The sequence below is a fragment of the Mesitornis unicolor genome, unplaced genomic scaffold (genome assembly GCF_000695765.1).
Source record: "Mesitornis unicolor isolate BGI_N332 unplaced genomic scaffold, ASM69576v1 scaffold41784, whole genome shotgun sequence".
NCBI classification, from domain to species: domain Eukaryota; kingdom Metazoa; phylum Chordata; class Aves; order Mesitornithiformes; family Mesitornithidae; genus Mesitornis; species Mesitornis unicolor.
In genome coordinates, this window is record NW_010180150.1 from 1 (window position 1) to 21,558 (window position 21,558).

Below are 21,558 nucleotides of genomic sequence, written 5' to 3' on the forward strand. Positions count from 1 at the left end.
CTCTAGCCCTGCAGAGCTCCCGGCTGTGCCCAGCGCTATTGGAAAGCTCCCTCCCTCCCTTTTTCCCTCCGCGCCTTTCTGCCTGTTTGATGCAGTTTGATTCGCGAGGCTTCGCGGCCGGGGGCGTCTGTGCGGGGCGAGCCGGGCCGGGCCTGAGCGTCCGACTGGTGTTTAATCCAACCCTCTTCCAGGTATTGATATCGCGAAGAGCAAAGGAGCCCGGTACCGGCTTTGACCAGAGCTCGAAATCTGGGAGGAGCGCTTTGTTGGTTCTGGGTTTTATATGTCCCAGGTTAATTACTGAAGAACGGCCAGTAAGAAAATCCAGTCTGTAGTGCTCTAATGCCCAAAGAATCGCTTAAATAATGTGGCTGCTAGTGCAATGCAAAGCACTGTGGTTGCAAGCACAAGATCAGTCCTCTTGTCTTGGAAACGTGACCAGTACCGTTGATTTGTTGAGCTATTTCAGGGAGTCTTCACAGCAACTCTAGTGCTTTGAATTCCTCCTAGGCACAGGCTGCTGCTCTCAAAAGGAATATCTCAGCAATGCCATGGCTTTGTAAATGCTGTTGGTAGGGAGGATGTTGGCAACAGTGCTCCTGCATGTTCTGTATAAATTGCCTGTGTGGATGAGGTGTTACTTCTCTGACGCAGCTCTGGTGCTGATGTTGGCTGAATTTTTTATTTCTTGTGTTTTTATATGCAGTGGTTATGGCTGTTCGGATCACTATTATGAATCTGACACACTCTTGCATTCATTTCAAGTTCTGGCAAAGCTTTTGGAGTCTCCAGCCACTCAAGATATTATCTGTGATGTGGGAATGTAAGTTTTTTTGTGTAAGTATGATAAAGGGATAGGTCTTTAGAAATGCTGCCTCTGCTATGTTTCTGGGTAGTGAGGGCTCTGCACCAACCTTTTAAACACATCTTAGGAACTGAATTACCTTTCCCTTTTAATTACCATGACTGGAACCGCATAATGCAAAACACTTTCTGAAAGATAATCCTTTCAAAGATTTCTGGTGGTTGAGACCTTCAAGAGAGTAATAGGATAGTTACAGTTATTTATTGGGAACCTTAATGGCTGCGCCCTGTTGCCATGGGTAGAACTTCATGTTCTATGTAATGTCAAGGACTTCATAAGTTGGCTGTCTTTCAGGAATGTCAGGGCTCATGTAACTTGCTTTGCCTGGCAGACATCTTTACATTATACATGTATGTCAAACTCACTGAAACCATTGTACGTCACGTGCTGACAGTGAACAGTGATAAATTACAACTGTGAAATTAACATGTACTCCTATTTGTTAGTATTGATGCAGATGTGTAAAGCTAACTTTGTTTTCAGCCAGCCTGGTGGTATCACAGGAAGTCAGGTTTGATTAAATAAACGGTCTGCTTGTGTTTCTAAGGCATGCCAGTGATCTGGGAGTTGTTGATATATCTGAGCACCAAGCTGTGCCAAGGGAGGTTCAGGTTAGAGATAAGGAGGAAGTTCTTTACTGAGAGGGTCGTCAGAAGCTGGAACAGGCTGCCCAGGGAGGTGGTGGAGTCACCATCCCTGGATGTATTTAAAAAGCGGGTAGATGAGGTACTTAAGGATATGGTTTAGGGGGTAGACAGGAACGGTTGGACGGGATGATCTCAGAAGTCTTTTCCAACTGAGCGATTCTGTGTGTGTGTGTGTGAGACTGATGGTATGGTCAGTAACTCTGATTTTTGCAAACAACTATTTGAATTAAAAAAATAGAAGCTAAAACTTTATATATTGTTTTGTTTAATTCCCTTTAGTAATACAGTATAGAAGTGTTGTCTTAAGAATAGTTTTTGTGCAGTGAAGTAGATTCTGTAGCTTTTAAAATTTCATTTAATAGGCCTAGCCACTGCTAATTTTGCTTCTTATTCTCACAGGCCTGTTCTGCACAGAAATGTTCGTTACAATTGTCGAGTGATCTTTTTAAATAAGTAAGTAGTTTTGTATGTGTTTTGAGAGACAATACTTTAGTGTATCTTTTCAGAGACCTGTTTGGCCTTCAAGAAAGATTCATCAGTGCTATGTAGAGTGATGGAGTTGTCATCCTACTTACTAAATTTCAGAGAGACAACTGATGTTTTCCATTATCACTTTTTCCTGTCTGAATTTGTAGAAACTAAATTTCTCCTGCTTTTTGAAAGACTCCAGGAAAAAAATCTCCTTAAATCTGCAAACAGAAACTGTAAAAATTACTGTATGTAGTAGTTGTTTAATGTACATCATAGTAGACAAAAAGGGTTGTTACTAATCAGTGTTATTATTTAGTCTTGTTTGGCTCTACATCAGGTCTTAATTTGGCCTTTCTGTTTTGTTTTAAGAAAAATTCTTCTAATCAGACCAAAAATATCATTGGCAAATGCAGGAAACTACAGGGAACTGAGATGGTTTACCCCATGGAACAAAGCAAGGTAGGCTGGCTACCATTAAAATTTGGTTTAAAAACACAGCTTGCTGTTTGCAGCCACAGCAGAAGGGCTGAAATCTCTATAGTAATCCATCAGTGCTGCTACAGGGTGAGCAGCAAGACAGTCATCTACACTATGTAATTGAAGCTTATTAAATACAATCAGACTCTTGAATTGCTTAGCTGTAAGGATAAGTGTAGCTGAATGATCCTGCAACCAGTGTAGTAATACCATTTCTCATGTGTCTACTTTCTAACTGTATGCAGTTCAGGATTGGAAGAGCCTGTCTTTATCTGCTCAGTTGCTGCATTCTGTTCAATATTAAACTGGAAAACAATGTGAAATGGATGAGCTCTGTCAGAGTTTTAACGATTGCAGAGGATGAAAGCTACATACCTTATGATGCTGCAAAATACACTTGATGCTCATCTGTATCACTTGATACATCTCTGATGCAGTGCACTCATCCTGTAATCAGAGAGTGATTCTAACTCGAAGGTCTCAGTAAAGTACTCCTGAAAGAGCCCCTGAGTATCTGTCCTCTTAACCCCAGTCAATTCCAAATATGTTCCAAGTTACTCATGTAGTAGCGCTGTGAAAAGAGAAACTTTTATTTGGTATTTGATTTGTTTGATGTGTTCTTTGTTAGGTCTAGTTTATAGCTAGGATGGAACTCTGTTTACCATCCATTTCTGAAGCGAAGTGGGATGTTGCTTGCTTACAATCTTAATATTTCTGATTAATTTCACAGAAAGTATGAAGGTCCTTTTTCTTTTTAAAATGTACACAGCCTGGTTCAACTGAAGTACAATTTCGTTAATCAGTGTTAGGAGGTGAGAAAATGTGGAGATGAAAATAGTTTTTTATGCTGTTGTTTAAATAATGATATATTCACGACCTATAAACCTGCTTTAGGCACGTGGAGGAATATTTTCTACCCAGGATAATTCAGGAAGTGACTGGACAGGTAAGTTTTTAAAGGATTTTTTCTTTTTAACTTTAGCGTCTTCCAGATTCAGCAATTTAAACAACAGAATTTGTAGCATAAAACTGTAGTACACCAAATTCTGCTGTCAGTCATGTTGAAATTCATAGGTTTCAGTGATAGTTCTCAGTTATATTAAATGAGAGCATAATGTAACTGTGTTTATGTCAGTATGTGGCAGCAAATCAAATAAATTTTGAACTTGCCTCATTTGTCCTCCTACAGGACCTTGCTTGTCTTATTTTGCACAGTTCTGGTGCTAAGCTTATCTGTGCTTGAGACTAGAAATTATTGTGTTTTGAGGTAAAAAACCCTAAAAAACCAAAAAGAGTAATCTTAATTGAGAAGAGTCTAAAACTTATTTCCTGCTAAAGCATGAACGTGATTCCTAGCAAAAGACAGTCTCTGTTCTGTAGATTGGTTAATTCAAAAGCAGTTGTCCTGTCCTGAAGCAAAGCATTGGATCTGAATACTCTTGAAATTTCAACACAAAACTTCAGTACGATCCAGAAAGTTGCAGTTTAGAGCTTTCTGTGTGTGTGTGTGTGTGTGTGTAATGTGATTGATATTGTGTCACTCATTTCACATAACTGAATATTCAACTTTTTATTTTTTTTAGATTTGTAGTTAACTTTTTGAATGGAATAGATTTTTCTATTACACGTGCATAAAGATGTTCCTGTTTTTTCTCAGGAAACTGTTCCTTTTGGAGATGCAGTGCTAGCAACCAAAGATACCTGCCTAGGGACAGAAATATGTGAAGAACTCTGGGCACCAAACAGGTAAAGGAGAAGAAGAAATGAAAAGTAAACTAAAATATACCCTGGACCTGCCTGAAATAAATGTTTGAGAAAATCTGCTTATTATTCTATGTAATATATCTTTCAGAAAGTGCCAGTAAGCTAAAATATAATTAGAAGCAATAAATACATCATGGGAAAGATTTCACTAGGCTAGATGCAGGATGGCAAAAAAGTTGTAGGTGGTTAAGCTAAGTACATTTGAAACAGAAGGCAGGAGAGAAATACTGAAAAGCAGCAGAATGAAAGAGGCGATCTAAATTACAGATAACTGTACAGATAGCTGCTCACATTCCAGATGCTGTTTATCTTTTAGTTCAGCCTGAGTTTGAAATGTCCTCTCTGGATCCATCTCTTAACTTGATCTAGGGTCAAAGTGACAAAATTATTTTGTGTCAATTTGTATTGATTTTGTCTAGTAATTATAATCCTGTATTATTCCCACTTACTGTACCTAGTCTCAAAAGTTTGAGACTACTAGTAGGTCTTTTAATTTATTCTTTTTATTTTTGGCTTTGGCCAACTTCTTCAAAGTGTTCCTCTTAACTGACAAATCGATCTCTTATATTTGAAAAGCTAGAGCATAGGCTTCTAGGCAACATCACTTTGAGATATATTGCTTATTTTTCACTGTTAGCTTAATCCTTCTGCTTTATTTTTACCCAGCATCAGACAACACAGAAGGAAACAACAAGAAGTCACTAAGGGAAAGCAAAGCCTAGTGCCCTAAAGTAATATTTCCTGTTATTATTTTAGTCCCTGTTACAGCTGAAAGTTCTTCCCAGTGACAAAGAAGATCCCATTCACAGAGCTCTGATGTGGGGTGGGAGATATGGTTGCATGAAAGGTGTTGCAGTTAACACAAAATAAACAAAATGTTCCTGATGCTTTTCCAGATCTCCCAGTTACAGACATTCCTTTTCTTGTAACTGCAGAAGGTGTGGTGTGTTACAGACAAAGATGTGATTTTTTTCGTGTTTGTCTTTTGACACTGGAAAAAGAAAAATGCAGTACAAGTTGTTTTCTCATGCTTCTGTTTGCTTATGCTTTTGGATTTACTAAGAGAGAAGGAAAACGAGACAACTGACCTTGCAAGAGTATCTCCATGTTGCCCTTTCAAACCAAGGTTGTCTTATTCTCTCTTTGTTTGAGACCCAGGCTTCTATAGAGTACAGGAGAAAGCATTTCATTTAGAGCAGAATGAGCAAAAGCTCTTCTGCCCTCAGCAACCACTACTGGTTTTTGACACAAGAGTGAGGCAACGCAAGAAAACTGATGTTTTCGAGACCCCTGTCCTTGTTTGAGCTAAGGCATGCAGAAAACGGTCAATGACATCGATATTTTTGTCAGTGGTTTTAAATGATACGTGCAGTATTCACAGAATAGTATTGCCAGCTGAACTTTTTTTTGCCTTTTGCTTTGACAGCCCTCACATTGAAATGGGACTTGATGGCGTGGAAATTTTCACTAACTCTTCAGGGAGTCACCATGTGCTGCGGAAGGCGCACACCCGGGTGGATTTGGTGAATTCTGCCACAGCAAAGGTATATGCTTGAAAAAATACATTAATTTTCTGGTTATGCACCTCATTTTATTATATTTTGTTTTCAGAACAGTCTGTTCTCCTGTGACAGGACATATCATGAGTGTGGGGGCCTCGGTAGTCCTTGTTGTTAGTTTCGTGTTTTCTTACCTGTAATTACCTTTTCTGATTGAATCAGCTGTATGGAACGAGCTCTCTGTCTGGAGGATTGCACTTCTGTGGGGCGCCCTGTGATATATCATGCTGTAATACGAAGCTCTGTAACTTATTTGCAGCTCTGTGACCCCAAATGTCAGAGGCTGTTTGATTGCAGGTCAGCTCTGATCTGTGGAGCAGCAGATCAGAAGAGAGGCTCTTTGGTATTTGTATGGGAATAGGGGAGATACAAACCTACCTGTGTATGTGTGGAGGGAACTCCCAGAAGAAACTTTGTATGGGAACACATAGTTCTGCACTTGCATGCCAACTGTCTTTCATGCACATCTATAAAAAAGAGTCAGAATACCTTAAAACAGTTTGACAACTCCCAGCTCTGGAGACTTATGCTCCAAAAACGTATTTGATGTCCTCAATCTTAATTCCAATAAACAAAGAAGGAAAAAAAATTGCACTTGTATAACGGATAGAAAACAGTTAATCAGAGTAACTGACTTTCTGTAATTGGAAGTATGAAATGTTGAATCGACTGCGTACAGAGAATAACCATCTTGAAAGGGTGGTGTTGAATGCACATTCTGCAAAAAGGACAACCAAGCAGTGGTATATTAGTAACTGTATCGGGAAGGGGAGATAAAAATCAGTGTTTAAACGAATTCATTCAGACTTCATTTTTTCCCTGTTATCTTCTTACTTAAAATATATTATGTTTTTCTACTTTGAAAGTTCTCTTTATTTTAAAGAAGAGAACACATTTAGTGGTAAGACTGTAATAGTATTTAACATGGGGACAAAAAACAAAGTAATGGATGTACATTACACTGAAAAATGTTGAATCTGTACCACTGCTTTGTAATTGTAATTTAACATGCTTTGGTTATATTTTACAGTATCTGCTCTGTCTTCAGCTATCCAAACACAGCTTCTGTTGTCATCTTCTTCCTTTTCTCAATTTCATTTTCAACTTAGAATTTCAATTTAGAAGTGCAGCCCTCTCTCTTTGGGGCTGACTCTTGCTAATAACAGAAAACTCCTGTCTTCCAACAGTGTGCAAGCGATAGAGCTTACTTACTACATTTACTTATGTAATTACTTATTTGTTGTGCATGTCACTATAAAAAGTACTTTTTCAAAGTACAAGACAAGAGAGAGTCCCAGCTGTAAATCATTCACAGTTTAAAGACAGGAAGATTATAAGAAGGACAGGAACAGAGAAATAACATTTTATCTTTTAACATTCTGTCAGGTGCTATATTTTGAAAAGCATTTTTTTTGTCTGCATGTTTGTTTTCCGCACAGAATGGTGGAATATATGTTCTAGCTAACCAGAAAGGCTGTGATGGTGATCGTCTGTATTATGATGGCTGTGCCATGATTTCAGTGAATGGAGAAACAGTTGCACAAGGATCCCAGTTTTCACTCGATGATGTGGTAATGTATTCAACCTATAACTGCTAATTACAGCTGAAATTAGTACAGCTACATTTATGCTCAACACTTTCCAGACATTGCAGATACTAGATCTGTGTCTAGACTAAAAAAGGTGTTTTTTTACTATGCTATTCAGCTAGATCCAAGGTTTTCCCTAGTCAGATTGCCCAGACCTGAGCTACAGGTTTGCTGCTTTTGTGAGCGAGGAAGAGCTGTCACAGTGGAAGAACTTCATGAAAATATTTGTCTATTCAGTCACCATGTTTAGGAGAGACCCTGTTAACTTATAATCCCTTATCTAAGGAAAAAAAAAAGGTAAAGGTTACAGTGTTCTAATTATGACCTGATTTGGTAGACAAAAGGTTTGCTAGGTTGAGCTTTACTTCAAAAAGCCTTTTCTCAGTAGTTTTGTCATCAAAGCTGTGGATTTCCTCACATGTGCCAAATTAATCTCTTTCCTTAGTATGGTACTTGCCTTTTCCTCTTGTCCTTTGCTGCTGCTGATAGTGAACCTATTGTTCAGCCATCTGACAAACGCTATGCATTTGTCGTGGTTTTGGAGCATCCTGGTGTACTTGATGCAGTGAGTCAGTTGTGTTTGCTTAAAATCTGTGTTGGAAAAAGTTGCATGTATTCTTCTTCCCCTGCATTTTTTGTATGCTATCAGACATTGTTTTTCTGTTTGTGTAGAATCTGATGTTGAAATCTTTTCCATAGGAGGTGCTGGTTGCCACTCTGGACTTGGAGGATGTTCGAAGTTACAGAGCAGAGATTTCATCTCGTAACTTAGCAGTAAGAATTCTTTACGGAGGTTATGTTTGTAAACTCTGCCAAGTTTGAATAGTTATTGAATTTTAAAAGTATTTGCATGTCTTGATTTTCACAGTATTCTATAGATCTGATGTTTTATAGGCATATGCTGCATTAAAAGTAATGCCTTCTCAATTCTTCTGTCCTACTGCTTAGGCAAGTAAAGTGAATCCTTATCCCAGGGTAAAAGTGAATTTTGATCTGTCATCTTCTGATGATGTAGCTGTACCTACTTGTATGCCAATCCAGTGGAGACATCATAGTCCTGAGGAGGAGATCAGGTAAGCACATCCCGATCTGTTGCTTGAAAATTATTTTGATTTAAAAAAACAAAACCCAAAAGCTCAGATAAACAAACAAAAAAGAGAGATAAATGTAAGATCTTACTTATATTTAAGTAAAGAAAGTATTTCATTGGTAGACAACAGTAAATATGTTGACTTACTTAGATCTTATTCCATAACCCTCTTGGAATAAGCATATTCTGTAATTTCAGCCTTGGTCCTGCATGTTGGCTTTGGGACTATTTAAGGCGCAGCAAACAGGTAAGAAATGTTTTTGTTCTTTACCTTGGCATTCACATCACCTTCTGTGCCATAGGGGCAGTACACATTGCTGCACATTCTGTGCTGCTGTTAATGGAAAGTGATATTAGTCCAAGGTGCAAGGTTTGAGTTTTTCACTGGTAACTCGTTCAGTCTTAAAACCTGTATGCAAAGTGTGACTTCAGTGTGCCCTTTAGTTTTTTTCCTTAGGAATCATGCTTTCTTTGAAAGCAAGAGTCGAGCTTACCTAATAAAGGGCATTTCTTTTTCTTTGAAACACTTCTTTAAGTAAGGAAAATATTTTAATGGCATAATAGAGATGCTTAAAATAAGCAGTGTGACATGAACTAGTAATTCAGTTTAATAGTGAAATATATATGACAAATTTATTCCCTCTAATTAGCTTTTCTGTCTTACTAGAGAGTAAAGAAATACTTGAAGTTTTTCTAGCCAGAGGGTTTACAGTAACTAGAGATGAGAGTTTAAGAGGGTTTGATATGTCTGGTTTATTTGTTTGTTTTTCCCCAGTAGAATATAAGCAGACTTGAACAATGCATGTGTAATTCTTTTACAAGAGTACATTTCTGAATAGAACAATACATATTTTTCTAATTTTGCAATTTAGAATATCTTCCTTGCTCTATTTTCAAGGCAGGATTTCTCCTACCTCTTAGTGGTGGAATTGACAGCTCTGCTACAGCTTGCATAGTATATTCTATGTGTCACCAGGTTTGCCTGGCAGTCAAGAATGGAAGTAAGTGGATATGCATGTCTGGCTGGCCATGTTTACTTGTGGTTACAGACAAGTTAATATTAGCTGGGTGCAATAGATGCAAAGGGTCATTAATAGTAGACTCTTGCCCAGTTGTTCTAATGCAGTCCTTTGTATCTCTTCAGATATTCCAGCAAGAATATGCGTCCAGATTTCAGGTTCTTTGAATTGGCTTAGTAGTTTCCATTTTGGGTATAAGAATTGGATGTGGAACTTAGTCTAGTTTCTGTCTAGATTATCATTCAAAATGTTGGCTGATGTAGTTTTGAGATTTCAGTTTGTCATGAGAATTTTCTCCTATTAAATTTAGTGCCACAAAACATGATTAGACATGGTTCAAGCTCTTACACTAGCTCTGAGTAGACTATATGCATTTAGCTAAGCTTTTGTATGTGTTTGATCATGTTTTCTGTGAAGTTTCTTTTAAGGCATAGAACAAAAGCATTTAATATTTTCATGTTCAAAATTAGATTCAAAATCAAGAATTCTTTTATTTGATACATGAAAAGATGTTTGGAGAGTTAGATGGAGTAATTTTATTTATGATGGGCAGTGTAAAGCTTAATTGGAATACAAGAAACATGCAAGATGCTTGCATATCCTGGATAGCAGGAGCACAGCAATTTCCACCATTGTTCTATTTCTTTTGCTTTGTCCTCAGATGCAGATGTGCTGGCTGATGCGCGCAGGATTGTGAGCGATGAGACCTATGTCCCTGAGGATCCTCGAGAATTCTGCAAGCGTATCTTTACCACTTGCTATATGGCTAGCGAGAACTCATCCCAGGATACTTGCAATAGAGCTAAACTTCTGGCTGAGCAAATAGGCAGGTACAAGTTGAGAAATACTAGAGAAAAAAATAAAAATAAAAAAAGACTTTAGTAGAAAACTTTCAAACTCTGAAATGGGAAAAAAATAGGAGAGGAAGAGAAAGCGTGTTAAGTAGGAGTATTACAGACATTATTATTTAAGGTTGTAAATGTGAGGCAAACTTAGAAGTATTTGGTGAAGAATGTGGATATTTGGAAACAGACTCTGGAAAGTGTTCTTCTTTCCTAAATTTCTTCATACTGGATCTTAGATGGTAGCAGCCTTAAAACATCATTTGATGGGTGGGTTTTTACCTTTTTTAAAAAAAATGCTGTTTTATAGTCAGGTTGTGCTAGTTGATTTACTTCTGCTTGAATTCTTCTCAGCTATCACATCAATCTGAACATAGATGCAGCTGTGAAAGCTATTGTGGGAATTTTCAGTGTGGTGACAGGTCGAACTCCCCGGTTTTCTGTCTACGGAGGGAGCAGCAGAGAAAACCTAGCACTCCAGAATGTGCAGGTGTGTTTCATGTAGGCTGAATCAGGTCAGACTTTTTTTTTTCCCTTTTTTTCGGCTTTTTGCAGTGGGATAGGCTTTTGTCACAGAGGAGTGTGGCGATTTGCTTAACAGCACACATAATTTTAGCTAGAGCTGGATGTTGAATCTCAGGTCTATTTGATATTATTACCATCCTTAGAAGAAGATGAGTTTCAGAATGGGGACAAAAGCAAAGAGAACTTTTAATAAATTTTATGTAAATAAATCCACTTAGTCTAATACTCCGTAAAGGGTGTGGTCATCCCTCATGGATCCTTATTAGTGCTTTTAGGACGTAGAAAATGGTAACTACTCCCCATTCTGCAATTCAGAGTAGAAAAAACTTGCTCAGTCATGTGAGGCCGTGGCAGTAGTGGATACTGAACCTGGCTTTCCTAAATGTGTTCGTCGTCTTCTCCACAGGACCATGCTTCTTGTAGTAACGCTTAACCCTCTTGCATTTTGTTCTTTATGGGTTTGTTTAGAGAATTGATTAATAAAAGTGATTAGAGAGAAATTATTCTGCTTTGTAAATTTTTCATTTCGCTTTGCAGGCTAGAATAAGAATGGTCCTTGCCTACCTGTTTGCTCAGCTGGCACTTTGGACTCGTGGGATGCCAGGGGGACTTCTGGTGCTAGGATCAGCCAATGTGGATGAAAGGTTGGTGAAAGACAGAAGTGTAAATTCAGGTGAACTGGAAAGAGGCCACTGCATTTCCTTGCAACTCTACCAGATCCCAGTGTAGATTATTACTCAGAAGAGGTAACAAGCTAAGAATATACTGATAGCAGTGAAATGAATGAAAATTGAACTGGCCTGAATGGAAAATTGTCTGTTTTTCAGAAGTTTACAGGCAAAGTATTGTCATGGTTTTCCAGTAACTGCAGTTCTTTCCTTAGCCATTTTCAGTAGAGCCTCCCTGTGCAGTTACCGGGTTAACTTTTCAATCTGTTATTTGTTGTATTTACAATTACAGTAGTAGAAATTAAATTAATTCAAGGGAAATGTACCAGAGATGGAAAAGTGGAACATCGCCTGTTGAAAGTTACAAAGGCATTGCCAGGGCATGCAGGGATGCAGTTAGGGAAGCAAAAGCTTTTTCCCAATGAGTGGGGTAGTTGACACTCCAGAAGGGAGAGCCACCCTCCAGGAAGACCTGGACAGACTGGACGAGTGGGCTAGCAGGAACCTTATGAAGTTCAACACGGACAAATGTAAGGTCTTGCACCTGGGAATACATAGTCCAGGAATGCAGCTGAGACTGGGTTCCACCTGGATAGAGAGTAGCCCTGTGGAAAGGGACCTGGGGGTCTTGGTGGATGACAAGCTCAAAATGAGTGAACAGTGTGCTGCAGCTGTAAAGAAAGCCAGCAGGATGCTGGGTTGCATTAAAAAGAGCATCACCAGCAGAGATAAAGAAGTCACTATCCCTCTCTACTCAGCACTAGTCAGACCACACCTTGAGTACTGTGTCCAGTTTTGGTCCCCGCTACACAGAAAAGATGTGGACAGGTTGGAAAGGGTCCAGAGAAGGGCCATGAGGATGATCAGAGGACTGGAAGACCTGCTGTATGAAGAAAGGCTGAGAGAACTGGGCCTGTTCAGCCTTGGGAAGAGAAAGCTTAGGGGGACCTTATTACCATGTACAAGTACATAAAGGGTGGCTACCAAGAAGATGGAGACTCCCATTTCACAAGGAGTCACATGGAAAAGATGAGGGGTAACAGACACAAGTTGTTTCTGGAGAGATTCCTACTGAACTCCAGAAGAAATTTTTTTTACCATGAGATCAATCAGACATTGGAACAATCTCCCAGGGGAAGTGGTAAATCCCCCTACACTGGTCAGTTTTAAGAGTCTGCTTGACAGGGTGCTGACTCATCTCATTTAAACGATACTTTTACCTCGAGAGGTCAGACCAGATGATCCTTGTCGTCCCTTCCAAGCGGGTATTCTATGATTCTATGAAATTATGAACTTTGAGTTGACAAGTAGATTTTTAAAATCTGGAGTACTTTATTAGAGCTGACTATTTGAAGATTAAAGCAATCCCCATAAGATTGTGGGACTGCTAACCTCAAAAGCTGGGAGATTAGTGCGTGCTGATTCTATGGGTGTTTTGGGATTTATTTTTTTAATTAATGAGGACAGAAAACAATTTTAATTGTTTGCATCAAGTAAGTTATCTTAGCATGGGCAGTTTTGCAGTGCTTCAAATTAAAATTTAATGGCTTTAGGATAACCCTGTTGCAGCTGAACACCTGTTTACCTCTTATTGTATAAATATGTTAACAATACACAGTCTATTTCTCCCTGTCTTTATACAGCATACACATTCTACATAGTATAAATAATTATATATTATACTAATGTTACTTTATTCTTTACTATTACTATATAAAATCTCCTCTCTTGCTCAGTCTCCGAGGTTACTTGACAAAGTACGATTGCTCAAGTGCTGATATCAATCCCATTGGTGGAATCAGCAAGACTGATCTGAAGAACTTCATACAATATTGCATTGAAAATTTTCAGCTCACAGCCCTTAGAAGGTGAGTAGTGAAGCAGTGATACTTGGTCACTGTGTATATGGCATACTGTGGACTTCACAGTCTGGTTTTCTCTACTAGAGAACTAAGCTGTAGTAATATTGCAAATGCTAACAAAGAAAAGTATGCTGCACATCCCTCTGCTTTTAAATGATTGCGTACACTTACACAATGTAAACTGCTGGGTGCTGAAAATGCCGCCAGTCTTAGGAGTTACCATATGCAAGCATTTGTGTTGTGCACTGAAGAAACTGCTTGAACCAGTTCCTTTACGTTGTTGGTGTAAAGCATTGGTTTTTAAACCTGGAACAGCTTGCAAGTACCACTTCTTTAGAGTTAGCTAGTTCTTTAGCAGTTTATGCCCTGAAAAAGTTTTGAATAAAGCATTTGCTTTTCAGCAAACCAGATTGTTTATTAATTAGTACTCATGAGCCTGGACAGAATTAATGTTTTTTTTTTTTTACCTTTTTCTTACAGTATCATGTCAGCTCCACCCACTGCAGAGTTAGAGCCCCTTGTGGATGGACAAGTGGCTCAAACTGATGAGGTAATGGTGATTTTGAAATGTTCCCAAGAAATCATTTTTTGTCCAATAACTATTGTTTGCTCATGTATGTATCCGTGCTTATTGATAAACATGTTGTAAACAATCTTAAAGCTGCTGACAAGGCACTAGTATCCCATACTAGGATCATAGAATGGTTTGGGTTGGAAGGGATCTTAAAGCTCATCCAGTCCTATCCCCCTGCCATGGGCAGGGACACCTCACACCAGACCAGGTTATCCAAAGCCCTGTCCAACCTGACCTTGAACACTTCCAGGGACAGGGCATCCACAACTTCCCTGGGCAACCTGTTCCAGCTTTATCTATGTTGACAACAGTTTCCAAAACAGCAAGTAACTTTTTTAAAAAAATTATTTTATATTTTGGGCACTTAAAAGGATGGATGTTCTGAAAGTCTCTTTGTTTTATATTTTCTTAATATCAGAAGAGAATCAGTCAGGGCCTTACTGCTATTAAAGCAACTGGGGCAAAGCCCTTCCTCTTCTCCCTGTACCCTCTTTGCTATCCACTTGGATAAGAGAGAACTGCTAAGTCTAACAACTACCTCTAAGGGGTGTTGAATATTTAACTGTAGGGTATTGTAAAACTCTTTATGATAAAGCAAAAGATTGCTGAGTTTGAATTAGTGGTTTTCTTCATTTGGCCTTACCTTGCTGATACACACTACATTTAAGCTACCTGGAAGGGAAAATGAACAAATCTTTCTCAGGAAAGAAATGTTTTCACTGGCCAAATCAAATACATTCATTGTAGAATTTAAAATCTCCTGTTTCAGAGAAAGATCTTTTTTTTTTGCTTCTGCTCATAATATTACCATCTCTTTGTCTTTTTGATCATTGGCAATTTCATTTTGGTGTTTCTTTGATTAAACTGGGTTATTGTAGTGGCTCCATAAGACTACTGATTGTAATTTGCATGGTTAAGATTTTTAGTGACTTGCTTTGTGTGTGTTTTCAGGCAGATATGGGGATGACATATGCAGAGCTCTCAGTCTATGGCAAATTAAGAAAAATAGCAAAGGCTGGACCATACAGTATGTTCTGTAAGCTGATTAATATGTGGAAGGAAATTTGTACTCCAAGAGAGGTAATATACAAAAAAATTTTGAAATATCAAATCATGTAATGTCTTTGCCAAAATACAGTGTGTTTGGAGACAGGTTGAATTGAATTCCTTTTAACTTAAAAGGGTACTTTAATTATTCTGAGTTTTGAGATTATTCTACTGCTGTAGCAGAATATGCTGGAAAAACTGATATGCATTTCTTGAATTAATGGAGCTTGTTGTCTGTGTTGCAAATTGTTAGAACAATAATTGGGTAATTACTTCAAAACTATACCTTCAGGGGAAAACTGTTCTCTGAAATATACACAGCTAACTACTCATGAAGCCTTTGGTTACGTATTCTGAGGCAAAAAATGGTTCTTGCTTTGAAAGATTACCTACACTGAAGAGGTATCTGCTTTGCTGTCCAGCAATTCTTCCCTTCTTGTGCATAAAGGAAAAAGTTCAGATTGTCACCTGAATTGCAGAGCTTAGTGTTGTATTTCTTACAAGGCACTTCCTTATTGGTAAACGATAGGTGCAGAGATGGAGGCAGTGTCTGAAAATGATCTGAAATGCCTCTTACAGGGAGAGTCATTTACAGTGATTCTTGCTGGTAGTGGCAGATAAGTTGTGTAAATGCTAACGGAAAGAAATGGATGTGTAAAGCTACAATACAGTCTCCAAAATTTTGTTCTCTGATTTTTTTAAAATACTAAGAAACCTCATCTGATTAAAGCTATATTCTTTGTACACCAGGTGGCATCAAAGGTTAAGCATTTCTTCAGGATGTATTCAGTTAACAGACATAAAATGACCACCCTCACTCCTTCCTACCATGCTGAAAACTACAGCCCGGATGACAACCGATTTGACCTGAGGCCTTTCCTTTATAACACCGCGTGGTCCTGGCAATTTAGGTGCATAGATAAACAGGTAAATGCCCTCTACTCCTTGTATGGTTTTATATTTCAAGTCCTTGCAGTGGGAGAAGCCCAATTCTAGTGCATCGCCAGCAAAAGACAACTAGAATTTAGGATAATAGTTACTACAGAAATAGCCGTGGTTGTTCTTTTGACAAAACTATGAGGCTAAGAATTCTCTAGTTTCAGTGTAGGCTGGGTTTTTTTTTTCATTGTTAAGTACAGCTTGCTATGAAGGCAAGAAGAAGAGGAAAAAAAAAAGAGAATATATGTATTGAGACCAAACACAAATAGGTGTACACATACACATCAAGTCTTGTGCGAATGTGGAGAACAAGCTTATGTGTTTCAGTTTCAGTTCAGGACCTGTCTGAAGGGATCTATTTAATTGCAGGATTAAGACTTGACCTACATCTGCGTGAGAAAAGCCAGTAAGAGGCAGCAATTCATTGTGAATGCTTCTCCCACCTGCTTCTACAACAATTTCTTTTTTGAACCTTCAAGTCAGTTGACTCACAAATACGGGTTTGCTCAAATACAGCAACAGTAATGGTGCAGCGCTTGGTTTGAGCACTGTGAGGTGTGGAGGTGTTCAGGCAACTATCAAAACCATGCTTAGGTTTTTGTAGTTTTCAGTCACACCTCTGACATTATTTTAATGCATTTTTTATATGGCAAAAGTGCTGGGCTGAAGAGTTTTAGCACCTTGAAGTTTTTTTCTGCCAGAGATTTTACACCTCAGTTGCTTTTAAGAATGTTTATATATGTAATAAAATATTAATTCCCTCATCTGTGAAATGCCAGACATGATGTAATAGTGTTTTATTGCCTTGAAACCTAGGATAAAAGCTACCACGTGCAGCGCTTTTTTGTAGGTCTGTATGGTGGGTTTTTTCTGTCATTTTGGACTTTTTCCCACTGAAGTCCAGGGCAGAAGTTCTTTTGGCCTCAGTGGGAGTTGGATAAAATATTTTTGTAGGGTCTGGACCAAAATGTAATTATTTTATGCTTACAGTAAATGTGATTAAGATCTTTTCATGATCTAGGATATTGTTACACTCTTTAACTAGATTTGTATGAAATAGCAGTTGTGCTGTGCAAGGGCACTGGCCATTGCAACTTACTCCTGAAAACTGGGAGTCCAATCCAGGGAAGAATCTGTTACGTAGGCAACAGTAACCTCAACTGATAAAGTTCAGCAGTAACCTGAGCTGATAACTCATTGTTACAAATAGCTTTTTGCAAGACTGGACTTGCAATAATGTGAGTCAAATCTGGCCTGTTCAATAAAGGGAATACTGTGAGAGTTTCCACTTACTGTGCATATTCGGCACAACTGTAATTCTGAAGAGAATCACTCTCTAGGACAATATTTCACTGATAATTATGCTCTTGGGACTTAATCTGCACTTCAGGTTTTTTTGGTGTTGTAACAGGACTGTGAAAATAAGGCATAAACTCTAAATGATGTTTAAAAAAACACCTTTAGTTAGGTAATGCCAGATATTCCTGTAGAAGAGTCATATTACAGCTTGAGCTCATTTGTGAAGGGAAGTGGCTTGGAGTGCTAATGATAGAGAAATCTGGTGGATTTATGGAAAGTACTCCTCTGCTTTGGACGTTTGTAGTGTAGTCAAGCCAATTTAGTTATCCATGCTTTTAAGTGCAAAATTCCCCCTACACTTGCTGCAGAAGGAGCAGAGGAGGTTGAGATCATAGCATTTGCTGGGTATTGCTAGATTTGTCCTTGGAGTCTTAGTGTCATACAGCTCTACTTAGCTGAAGGCTCTACCTGAGTGATGAAATTTCTTGTGGTTTAGAGCAACCCTAGGAACTCCAGTAGCACTGTCTGTAGCTTCTGCCTTCTGAGTTATGTCTGAGGTAAAGGATGTGTGGTCAGAGCAGACACCATTTCTGGGTGCCAGAATGTTCACTGGGATTTTAATAGCTGGCATAAATTGAAGGGACTGTGGCATAGCTCAGAAGAAAGCTGTCACAGTTACCCCCAAGAATTAGGTACTGGTCATACCACAGGATTAGCTGTGTTTGGTCAAACCAAAAGATTTGCAACCTGCAACCTGCATGTCTTTGTCCATGTCCTTCACAACCAGTAGCAGATGTTGAAGGAAGAACGTAAGAACAGGGAATATATAATATGACCCTCCCTATATATCTCCATAGATTTGGGGAATGTAGAACTGAATTTTTTAGAGTTAAAGATAACGTGCAGAACATGGTGTTTAGTTTGTGCTCTTGGTCTTTCCTCCATGAGTTTGTAGAATCCTTTCTGGAACTCTTTATATTGTTAGTCTTAACAACAGCTTAGGTTAATATAAGGTGATTCCTTAAGTTTTCAGAACAGTAAAGGTCAGTTTTATAAAATTGTGTATGTGTGCATGAAAAGCATTTCCTGTGTATTGTTTTAATTATTCTAGACTGACTGTTACGGGCAGGGTTTCAGGTTATGGCCTGATGTGATCTGACAGTTGTCACTGAAAGGCGCAGTGTTCTCTCTCTTTCTGTCTCTCCTGGCTTCTGAGATGGTTTTGGTGCTTATGTCACTCCTTGGTCAGCCAAATGAAGTCACCAAACTGACAAAAAGCTCAGGAACTGATGGGTGCATGCAGCTGGGAGGAGGTTAAGGGGCTGGGTGGGAAGAAAGTTTGACCTCCTCTTTTGACTGCAACTTATATCCTGTTCAGCTCAGTTGCCTCCTAGAGCGTATGTGGCTGTCAGTTCCTGATAAATCTGGACTCTACACTGTTTTGTGATGGAAATCTGAAAAGATAGGAGATATTAAATGCAAACTTATTTTTACTATTGAATCACTTTCCTTTTCACTTGCAGGTATCCAAGCTAGAAAAAAAGGAAGGAATTTCTCTAGCTGAAGACGTGGACTGATTTTTCTGTCTTGTTTAACTCTGGTAATCAGTTTGCTAAGCAGAATCCTCAAAACTGGAGTATACTGTGAAGATGAGTGGAGATGACCCAAACAATTCTTGAAATGACCACTGTAAATCATATTTGTAATAAAATAATTTTTTTTTGTTGACTCCATTTTGTTCTCAATATACTTAAACCGTAGTTTGGCTAAGAATCATATATTAAAGAGTTTCTTCAACTACTCAAGTTAATTGCGTTTAATTGAAAATATTTGGATAAGCACATCAGTCATAAACAAATGCAGAGTAGTCTTTTTTGGAAGTCTATACATGTACAAATATTAAGTTTGGTTCCAAATAACTTGTATATGATTTCTGAATAACATTCAGCTGAAAGTATAAAATTTTAACAGTTCTGGCATGTGCTGTTGAGGGGGAAAAACTGATTTTACTGTGCAATAAACTTGTAATTTTATAATGCTAATTGACTTGGTTCTTATTTTACATGGTTTTTATTTATCTAGCATTGGCTATGTAGACTGATCCAGTGTTTTGAATGGCCTCATAAACTCTTAATTCAGCAAGGTATTGGTAGCATGTCTAACTTGAAGCAGGTGGGTAATCTTGTTAGTGGGTGAAATGTGTTTTGGTGCATGGTATCTTAAACAAAGAGGACACAAGTTTAGTATCCATGAAACTGTTGCTACTTCTGTATGCTCTGGTGCTGCCTGTCCAGGAGCTGTGATCTGTTATCACTGACCATGCCATCTGTGAGTTATTGGACTTGCCCGCATAATCCCTTTACTGTTGAAATCAAGCTCACCTAGTGTAAAACATCTGTAATTGGAGGAAATATTGCAGAAGGAACTATAAAGCCAGCTTCCTGTGAGCTCAATTAGTGCATTACCCACCTTCCACCTACTGTTTGCAAAAAGCTGTTTTAACATCGTTACTTCACTGATCTTTTAAATGTGTCCATTGCTGTGGAACAATAAAAAAGGTATAAAGATAGACTTGTTCTTCCTTCACTTGAATCTCTTTTCTGCTTGTTCATTTAATGTGTAGCTATTTCTGTTGCTTTGTAAAACTTTGATTTGAAAGATAAACTTTTAATAGGGGAAGCTAGAAATGCATTTTTGAGGTTCTGGGCAAACAATACTATAACTGTGACAGCAGGGGAGCTTAAACCAAGCAAGACTTTTGTTAAAATGGTTGTACATTGTGCTAATGGAAAATGTCTGCTAAATGATGTGTTCTCCACATTTGTTTTTCACAATCCAGAAAGACACAGTTGATTCATTTAGAGGTAAAGATGCTGCACTGGTCTTGGTGGGTTTATTATATGGTATTCATTTAAATGTATAGCTAACTTAGTGGATGTTGCTGGTACGAAGAATGATTATGTTTGTCTGACGGAAAACCCCAGCTGACATTTGTCTTCCTTCACCATCAGTTGGTCACTTCCACTTCTCATTCCAGCCAGAGGGAGTGGATGAATTTTTAACACAAGTTCAGGAATCCATTTTATATTTGAAGGCTTCTTATTTCGTTTTCTTCATGAAGTTATTGATTCTCTTTCCTGACAAACATAGAAAAGAGGAAACCTTTGGTTTCATTCAAGTAAAAAATAATAGCAAAAATAACACAATGTTAACATGTGCTTCCCGTTACTGTGGTTACCCCGGATATTTCAGACATTTGGTGAAAGGACACTCGTGTTTCTTAGCAATGGCACTTACAACATGTGTGCAAATTATCTTTTATTTCTTACCTGCTACTGCTGAATACAGATCATAGCAGCCCACCCCTACTTTCCTTTACTGTCCTGAAATTTTCACTGTACCTGTTCCATCTGTTATCAACACCACCTTCATTTTATCAGTGCTTTGCCGTCTACTGAGAATGGGAAATAACTAAATGTATACCTGCTGATGTTCACTTTTTACTAGTGCTGACTATTGTGGTAATGCCATCAAGTTTTCTTTTTTTTTCTTAAGTTTCTCCAAAAAGCTGGATCTGACCTGACTTACTTAGAACTCAGTGTAAAACTGTGATTTTTTTGACCCATTGGATGTGCAGCTGGAGTCAAAAACTACCCCCTCACTTATTAAAGAGTAGAGGATGGACCTACTGCAACTGCTCAGGTTGGAATACCAAAACGAGCCATTGGTACACTTTCCTGCTCACTGTTATGCTGCCATAGCTCCCAGTGTGTGGCAGAAAACGTGTTTGTCAAATTATCCTGACATCTACTCTTATGAAATTGCAGCTTTATGAAATTGATCAGTGAAAGTGTGTATGAAGAGGACCATTAGGAAAGGGGGACAGCAGCAAAAGTGAAGGAACTTTTAACTTAGCATAAGCTAAGTTTGTAGTTGCTTCTGGGATGCCTAGGTGACTAAATACAAATTAATTAGCTTCTGCATGGACTGTAAGCAATTTTTTAAGAATGTGAATACAAGCAGGAAGCAATAATTGATAACCTCGCTATTACTTTCTCTATAAATCCTAAACCTAAGCCCAGCTCGGCCACGGTGTTGTTCCGCAGCTCCCCGAGGCGGTGACTGGCTTAGAGTTATGCTCAGCTGGGGATACCGAGTCTGCATCTTCCGCGAGGTAACTCCTCTTGAGGGATATTTTCAAAAAATCGTCAGTGACATCTGGAATCTGCTCTCGTAAGCTCAGGGGAAGAACCAGCACTTTTTACCAGAGACTTGCTGTCACAGCTTCATCAGGGCTATTGTCAGAGGGTGTAGGGAGGCT

At 38.5% G+C, this 21,558-nt stretch overlaps 1 protein-coding gene across 1 annotated transcript; it reads left to right on the forward strand.

Annotated features, from left to right (window-relative positions):
- Nucleotides 1-191: 191 nt before the first annotated feature.
- Nucleotides 192-18,842, forward strand: NADSYN1 (NAD synthetase 1; the record flags this gene model as incomplete). The annotated part of the gene is given in 20 exon segments (XM_010183023.1): nucleotides 192-251; nucleotides 706-823; nucleotides 1,912-1,965; nucleotides 2,353-2,442; nucleotides 3,355-3,406; nucleotides 4,118-4,206; nucleotides 5,651-5,768; nucleotides 7,223-7,354; nucleotides 8,072-8,146; nucleotides 8,321-8,445; nucleotides 8,661-8,709; nucleotides 9,361-9,463; nucleotides 10,143-10,311; nucleotides 10,678-10,813; nucleotides 11,386-11,492; nucleotides 13,253-13,384; nucleotides 13,859-13,928; nucleotides 14,904-15,032; nucleotides 15,750-15,926; nucleotides 18,761-18,842. Coding segments are annotated over 20 exon segments (2,039 nt in total), but the record flags the coding sequence as incomplete, so codon positions are not given.
- Nucleotides 18,843-21,558: the final 2,716 nt, after the last annotated feature.